The sequence below is a fragment of the Cyprinodon variegatus genome, unplaced genomic scaffold (genome assembly GCF_000732505.1).
Source record: "Cyprinodon variegatus isolate N-32 unplaced genomic scaffold, C_variegatus-1.0 Scaffold399, whole genome shotgun sequence".
Classification (NCBI taxonomy): Eukaryota; Metazoa; Chordata; class Actinopteri; order Cyprinodontiformes; family Cyprinodontidae; genus Cyprinodon; species Cyprinodon variegatus.
Genome location: NW_015150852.1, coordinates 174,778 through 182,899, shown reverse-complemented (window position 1 = coordinate 182,899; position 8,122 = coordinate 174,778). Strand labels below are relative to the sequence as shown.

The 8,122-nt window shown below is 37.4% G+C and overlaps 1 protein-coding gene across 1 annotated transcript in view; it reads left to right on the top strand.

Moving 5' to 3' along the window:
• The window catches only part of LOC107092886, an 18,829-nt gene that overhangs the window by 6,077 nt on the left and 4,630 nt on the right, over nt 1-8,122 (top strand). Inside the window, exons 3-5 of the mRNA XM_015387585.1 lie at nt 936-1,172; nt 3,174-3,344; nt 4,334-4,465. Of these exons, the coding sequence (XP_015243071.1) occupies nt 936-1,172; nt 3,174-3,344; nt 4,334-4,465 (540 nt within the window). The remainder of the gene's footprint in view (nt 1-935; nt 1,173-3,173; nt 3,345-4,333; nt 4,466-8,122) is intronic.

Genomic DNA, 8,122 nt, shown 5'->3' with positions numbered 1-8,122 from the left:
CAGAGACTCGATTCGCGTTAACCCCGCCCCCTAACTTCGATGGGTGAGTTTGACAGATTCTTTTAATGGTTTCGATGCACTGCGACACATGACCATGAAATAATTAAATGCACACTGAAATAATTATATATATATATATTTTAATAAAATGAAGACGTATTTTATTAAATTAATGACACATTTATATATCTAATTCCTTATTTATTTAATGAATTATACATTTAATTAATTGTTTATCGTTGTATTTATTTATTTAATTGTGGCACTTTATATTAGTGACGTGTTTTTACTTAATGAATGACACATTTATTTATTTAATTCCACATTTAATTCATTATTGACACATTTAATTATTTATTTAATGCTGTATTTATGTATTTATTTTTGGCACTTTTTTGGCAATTTTTATCCTCAGCCTCTTCCCTGCTTTTCTATAAAAAGCAGCCTAACATTATAGCTTTTATTTAGAGTTTTACCAAAATAAGCAAAAAAATGTACAACATACTTTTCATTTGTAAAACTATTGATAACATGCATCATCTCTCATTTCACTTACAATAATTCTTTAATATATTCTCGATAGAATACATTGAAGTTACGTTGTGCTTGCTGCGTGATTAAATGTGGAAAATGTTCAATGGGTATGAAATCATCACTAAGCTCTTTAAAATTACTTTGAAACCTACATTTATGTCTAAAACAGCAAGCAGCAGTTTACATAATTCAAACCATTCACAATAGGCACATTTCCAGATTTATATTCACAATGAGCAGAATAAAAATCATGAATCAATAAAGTATTTTCTTGATCAGAGGAAATCATCTTCATAGAAAGACAAGATATAAACTGTTCATCTTTGGAGGTTTTCGATCACAATTTCTCACTGCAGGAAACAGTCAGAGTGTAACAGGTGCGTCTGTGTTCCCATCTTAAGGTGAAGAGTGTTTGACGCTGGCTTTGAAGGGTCGCTGCCAGAACCAGCTGAAGCGTCGGCAGACAGGTCCACAGAGGCTGTTTGGTCCCAGACGGATGGCGGCTGGGACGCTGCGTGGTGGCACCGCTGGGAGCCGCCTGTTAGAACAAGCCATTGGAGGTTTCTGTGAGGTCCACTTTCTGCCCCTGGTGGTTGCCATCGGAGACAGCAGCATGTCACAGAGACTCAAATGTGTTGGTATGTATGCAGTCCTCCATCACCAACAAAGCATTTAAAAAAGTATTTTCTTAGTTTCTCTTATATCATTTGCTTGAGGATGTGATAAAGTAAGCATTTGCTTTTTTTCCTCTTTCCATCACCTTAGCCTGAAATCACGAAGTCTAATTTTTTAGTAATGTCAAATCTTGCATTTTTACATGAAATTCCACAGACTCTAAATAAGGGGCACTACATTACAAATTGCATTTTCTTTCAAGACGTGCACTTTTAGGGTGTTGCGAGTGATCTGCGTGAATGTGAAGACATGCAAACCAAATTTGTTCCATCCATTAAAATGAGAAAATTGTGTGTTCAATAGGCAGTTTAAGAATGATGTAAAAGAAAGATGAGATTCAAAGCCATGTATTTGAAGGTAATAAGGATTAAAAAAAAAGAAATTCTACCAATTCTTATTGTATAGTCGACTCTACCAAAGTGCAAAAAAAAAAGTACAAAAAATAAAACATAACTGTGCTTTGCGTACAGCAATGTCAAATCCAGGGAGAAAAAAAATCCCTGCCTCTAGGAGATAGGCACTTTCACCCTGCCTTCAAGTCTTATTTTCAAGCTCTTTTGTTAAATTTTGTTTTTATAAATTCAATTCCATTCAATTCAGTTTATTTCTATAGCACCAATTCACAACACATGTCATCTCAAGGCACTTTCCAGTTCACTAGATCATCCAGTCAGAGTGATTCAAAGTTTTCTATCTAAGGAAAACCAGTTGATGGCCTCGACTCATTGACTCAAAGGCAATACCTCACACTAAACATGCTTGTAGCGACAGTGGAGAGGAAAAACTCGCTTTTAACAGGAAGAAACCTCCAGCAGAACCAGGCTCAGTGTGAGCGGCCATTTGCTGAGGTTCAAGCACACATAGAAAGAGAAGCAGAGATACAAAAGGCAACTGTCAACCAGCTCTACAGGCAGCCCAGTTCAGGAAACACACCGCCAGGCAGAAGAGCTCCGAGCCAGCTCCCATGTCAGAGGACAAAGAGAGCACAGCCAGTTAGTCACGGTCAGGAAAACAGGACTGCACTAAAAAAAACAGGCCGAGCTAAAACATCTATAAACAAAGGTGCTGATGGCTGCAGCACAGCTGATATTTCTCTGCAGGAAGAAGTCACAGCCTAACAGGAACAGACCAGATAAGGCTACTTTAAACATGCCACAATATTTAAGTTCAGTATTTACTTTTTGTTTTCGATTTGGTTTAATTATATAATGACTGTGTGCCGTAATTTCATGTTCAGTCGAATAATAATAAGAAAAATAGAAGTTCAGAATAAACCCAACACTTTTAGCTTTTAAAAAACATAGTGAGAAGCAGTTTAAAAAAATTAAATACTATTTACATTCCATAGCACCAGTTTATTCAAAATTCATTACATGAAATTTTAATTCAAGTCTAATTATTTATGTGATATCCTTTAAAATACACCTGAATCCAGACTGAGTACAGTCAGTTAGATGTGGCCACATTTAGTCATTCGTATAGTTTTACCTTAGTTTTTGACTTTTAGCTTATGGTAGTTGCATTTATTTTAATGTCTGGTACAAGAAAATATGGAGACAACATGCAGACAACCGATGCCAAAAAAAGAGGACATTAAAAACTACACTGCATAAAAAAGGAGACTTTAAAGGAAATGGTCAGCAGCAAGCGTTTAACTCAGATTGGATTTCATGTGATGAAGACTGACATCATAATTGGCAGTGTAAACAGACCAGGGCCTATCTAGGTTATTTAATGCAGCTTGTGGGTACTCTACCGGTGGGTATACCAGTAAAGTACATTACAATGTAAATCACAGAAACCTAAGAACCAGAAGAGCAGGTCTGTTTTGCTACAAATATCAGGAATTTTAGGTGGTGGAAAGCATAGAAATGGGCACACTAAGACTGATCCTACCTGATATCAGGACGTAGTGAAGACATGTGATAGCTTCCTGTTCCCAACATGTCCTCCTTCTCCAACAGACAACCCAGAGTTTGCACGGTGTCCTCAGCAGCTGCCCATGAGCTCTCCCAGTCTGCCCGTCTCAAGCTGTGAGCTGAATAAGAACACCAGGCGCTGCCACCAGCAGCCTTTGGCCACACACCTGTCCTGTCGCCTTTATCAGACGTGTGACCATGCTGTGCTCATCTCAGGTTGGACCTTTTATTTGTTTCTTCTGTACAAGTCATCAACTCATGATGACTATTTTCTATGTTTGCAGAACTTCTCTTCTGCACCAGTTTCTCTGGTTGCAGTAAAGTTTCTATTTGCAGCACTTATACATCCGAACATCAAAGATGATGTGCAAAGGCATCTGTGTGTTTGCACATCAGCATAGAAATTAGATTAAAAAGACAGCAATTCTCATTTATGTCTGGCATTAGCTAAGACCCAACATTTAGTGTGTCGGGTCAGTAAAGCCAGACATACACTGTACGATTTTTTGCCCTTTTTGGGCTGATTTTCCAGTCGTGCGAGAATTTTGTACAGAGGGTAATGGGGTGCAATCAAGCTCTGACGACCAATTCCTAATCAGGAATCATAAGGTGAGGAGAAAATCAAAGATGTTTGAAATTCATTCGGCCGTCGTAAGGTGGTTGTGGGCAAATCGCGGAGTTTGCATGCAAGGATTCTACTTCTGCCTCTCAGATGAAAACACAGAAGTATGGCGGGGGGGCGAGTGAAATTAAGTTCTTTTTGTAAAATTGACAGACCGTAGTAGCCACGTTTGCTCAGCCATGTCTTTGTCCAAATACGTCATCACCTTTTCTTTTTAGGGCTTTCAGCACAAAAAATTGCAAATATTGCCAAGGCAGCGCGTTTAACTCTAGTGAGCTTCATATTTACCAGGAGGCACCAACACTTCCGTCTTTTCCCTCTTCTACTTATTTTGCTTCTGGATAGACGAATCCGAGTAGCGCTATCTCTCCGCGGAGCTGATTCCAGCGTAGTTTTTAGACGTACAGTGTGAGCAGGTAAATAGCTTCAGAGTCGCGTCGCACAGTGTGAGAACATACATCGTGAGCTGTGAACTTTTAAAACCTGCAGATTCGTTGTACAGTGTGAGTTATAGCTGCGTGCAACGATTGAAAATATCATACAGTGTATGACTAACTGTGTCTGTTGGTGTCTGTGTATGCAGGTGGATGGCAGCCTCAGATGACATTTCAGCATCACCTTCAGAATCTTCAAAGGTTCTACAGAGTGCTCCGAAATAACGGCTTCCATAAAGACCACATCAAGACTTTCTTCGCCAGCAGTGGACAGCTTCTTGGTAGAAAGTTACAGTCACTCAGAATTGTAGAAAATGATACTTTAAGGTGCAGTGCAGGTTGGGATAAAAAGTGGACAGATCTTTTAAGTTGAAAGGGTGCTTACCCCTCTGAACACCAGAGGTTGAGGGGGGCTTTGTGGATCCTAGTGGGTTGGAGTCTTATTAGTTTGTAGCTGGCTTGAAGACCCTGACTCAGCGAACCCTGAAACTTGTGCTGCTGGGGCAGCATGAACAGGTGTCTTCCTATGGAGGCGAGTGTCTTAGTTGTATTTATGATCATTTACAGTGCTATGAGGATGAAAGTCTGCACGTGCGTACATGTACCACTTGAACGTATAGAAACATCTAACTGCAACAGATCACACTCTATAACGCAGTTATACAAAATTTGCAGCATCTTACTGCAAAAACTAAAGGACCATAGGTACCTTAAGAAGTATAGTCTGTAGAGAGCTGTTGCATCTCCAGTTGAGTTTGTTGTGTAGGTCCTCAAAGTATTTATACTCTTCTGCTACCTCTACCTCCATGATGTCAAGAGTTTTTTACTTGTTCCTGTTTCTCCTGAAATATGCGCTCATCTCTCTTGTTTTGTCCATATTCAGGATTAGATTATCCTTTTTATACCATGCAACAGTTGGGTTCACTAGCTGAACTCAGCTTCTTGTCCATCTCTGATGCACCAAATGACTGTGGAGCCACTGAGTATTTCTGCAGATGACAGAACTCTGTCTTGTACTTAAAGTAAGAGGTGTAAAGAGTAAAAAGGAATATTGAGTGTACTGTCCCCTGTGGTGCTTCTGTGCTGCTGAATACGTGATTAGACGGTCTACCCTTCAGTCTAACAAACTGCAGTCTGTTTGTCAGCTAGTCTTCAGGTTTGTCAGGTAATTGCTGATGGCTCTACCTGAGTCTCCTGGAGGGTCTTACAAAGTATGTCAGGCTGAATCCTGTTATATACATAAGAGATACCAAAGAATGTGATCCGCGTGGTGCTTATCTAAATGACAGTGGGCTTGTTAAAGCAGGTGTTTGATGGCATCATCAACTCTAATTAAACAGTGATATGCAAACTGTAGGGGGTTGATAGCTGTTTTTTTTACTTGTTGAGGTGAACAAACAGAACTCTCTCTGGGACCTTCATGTTGTGGAAACAGGTCTATATTCACTGAGAACTGTTGGCTGAGTCTTTTTTGGCACTGGAACAAGGCAGGAGGTCTTCCACATCACTGAAACTGTCTCCTGTGTCAGGCTAAGATTGAAGAGGTGCGTTAGAACCCCACAGGGCTGATTTGCACAGACCTTTAGGACTGGTGGCTCCTCCACCTTTTTAATTAGAAAACTATTTTTGCTCCTCAATAATTGAATGAATAATTATATAAGCACAAAACACATTTTTTATGGTTTACAATCCAACAGTTTAGGTGACTCAACCATCGTATTTTTTGAGAGTTATATTTCAACTTTTTTTTTTTTGGAAACCCCAGAGATTTCCTGAAATTTCTTTATAACACTACTTCTATAGAAGTGTGAGCAGTATGTGAACTTTAGCTATAGCACAACTTATTCCTATTCCTAAATATGGTACACACACATATATATGGCAACAAGCCATACAATATTGCCTGTAAACAGAAGATAAAGTTTCATTTCTAATTCTGACACAACTATGACAGTTGAAAAAATAAGCCACATGATGCGTTTATTGTAAATAAATACATTTTAGGTGGTGCGCAGTAACAGGAGACTGTGAACACCACTGTCTGTTATTTTATATTAGGTGTGTTAATAATCTCATCATCAGACTGTTAATTGCAGGACTAGATATTTTTGGCAGAAATAGAGGGCCCCAAAATCAAATTTTGCTTAGGGCCTCATGAAGGCTTGGGCNAGGACTAGATATTTTTGGCAGAAATAGAGGGCCCCAAAATCAAATTTTGCTTAGGGCCTCATGAAGGCTTGGGCTACTCCTGGTCGAGGAAAAGGTCCCGCAGCCATGTTTCCGTAAAACACTAAAGACTGCTTTGCTGATATTCTGGCTGGGTCTAAGCTAGGCTTTGCAGTTCTCCTAACTTGTTTCCTAAATATTGTAAATTGCCTATAATAATTAATGAAAGAGATGGCTTGAATTTCCTGCTCCTCTCTCTTCTCCATTTTCTTGTTCTGTATGCTCACCACCTTCCTTTCAATTCAGCTGGTTCTTACAAAAGTATTTGAAGTATTATTTTAGCTTTAGAGACCTTAATGAGTTGCTCCTTGGTGTAAAAAACAATTCGCTATGGTTGTATATTATCACAAATTACTAAAAATGAAAAATATAAAATAAAATTCTGGTGAAATCCTTCTAGTTGCACAACATCAAACATCAGAGAAGAAAAATCATTGGAAAAATGAAACTTTGATCCAACAATAGTTCTGTTAAAAATGAATATCAGAATCAAGCTACCTTAGCTATTCCAATATGCAGCCAGCAAAGCAGTGCAATTCTAGAATATAATAAAAGTATGTTTCCTAATAAACATTAAATGTAAAACAACATCCATGTTCCTGGAATCTCACAGAATTTATTTCTGTAACAAAAATTTTTTTCGGTTCATTAATATTAAAAATCCTTTGTTTTTTGTAAATATTTTGTCCTTTTGAAATGTTGGCTTCATTTTGGCTTGAACCATGTTTGATATATTATGTCATCGGGGAAATGTGTGGCAATGGATTTTTACTAATATAGTTAAAATTAGATAACTCTAAAACCTTATAAAGTCCACGTTTGATATGTTAAACTTCAAGATTACATTAAATATAATAATTAGATAGTCTAGGAAACATCTCTAAAAAACATTAATTAAGATATACAATTTAAAGCTTTCTACTCCCATGTTTTTTAAATAAAAAGCTGCACTGGTATATAAGTCATCTCAGTCGAATAATACATCATAAAGCTGAAAAAAAAAAAACATATACACTGCAAAAACGATCTAAAAATAAGTACAAAAAATCTTAAATTAAGGGAATTTACTCTTAATTTGAGCTGGTAAATAAGATTGTTTGCCAATGGAATTAGTATTTTTACTCTTAAAACAAGATAATTAGATAATATGCATTTGAAATAAGACAATGCAGTTATTTTTTCTTATTTTAAAAGTAGATTTTCTTGTTCCATTGGCAAAGTGTCTCACTTACCTCCTCAATTCAAGAAAAAAATACTTATTTAAAAGAAAAATATCTTAAAATGTATCCTTTTTATAAGACCCTTTATGACTAAAGCATGATTTAAGGAGCAGAATGACAACTCAGTAGTTCAGCACCGCTGCATCGCCATGTTAAAAAAGACCAACCTATCAATCAATCAAAGTGTTATATTCCAGATAGATTTTTGCAGATACTCGCAAGCAGCCGGAACCAGACATAAATTTGAATTTGCATTCACTTGAATAGCTATGAAAGTCAGAAATTTACAAAAGGAATAGGCTGTGGTTGCCCTTGTATGTCCGTAGTATTGATTTATATTGAATGAAACAGTGAGCCAGTGGAGTTAATGTACAGGTGTGAAGTAAATGTAATGATGTAAGTTGCTGTCTTTTGCATTACTTGCCGTTTATGGAGTTTTTGATTATTTTCTCAGTGAAATTAATAATTTTTGCTTTAACCCCTGCTTTAAGG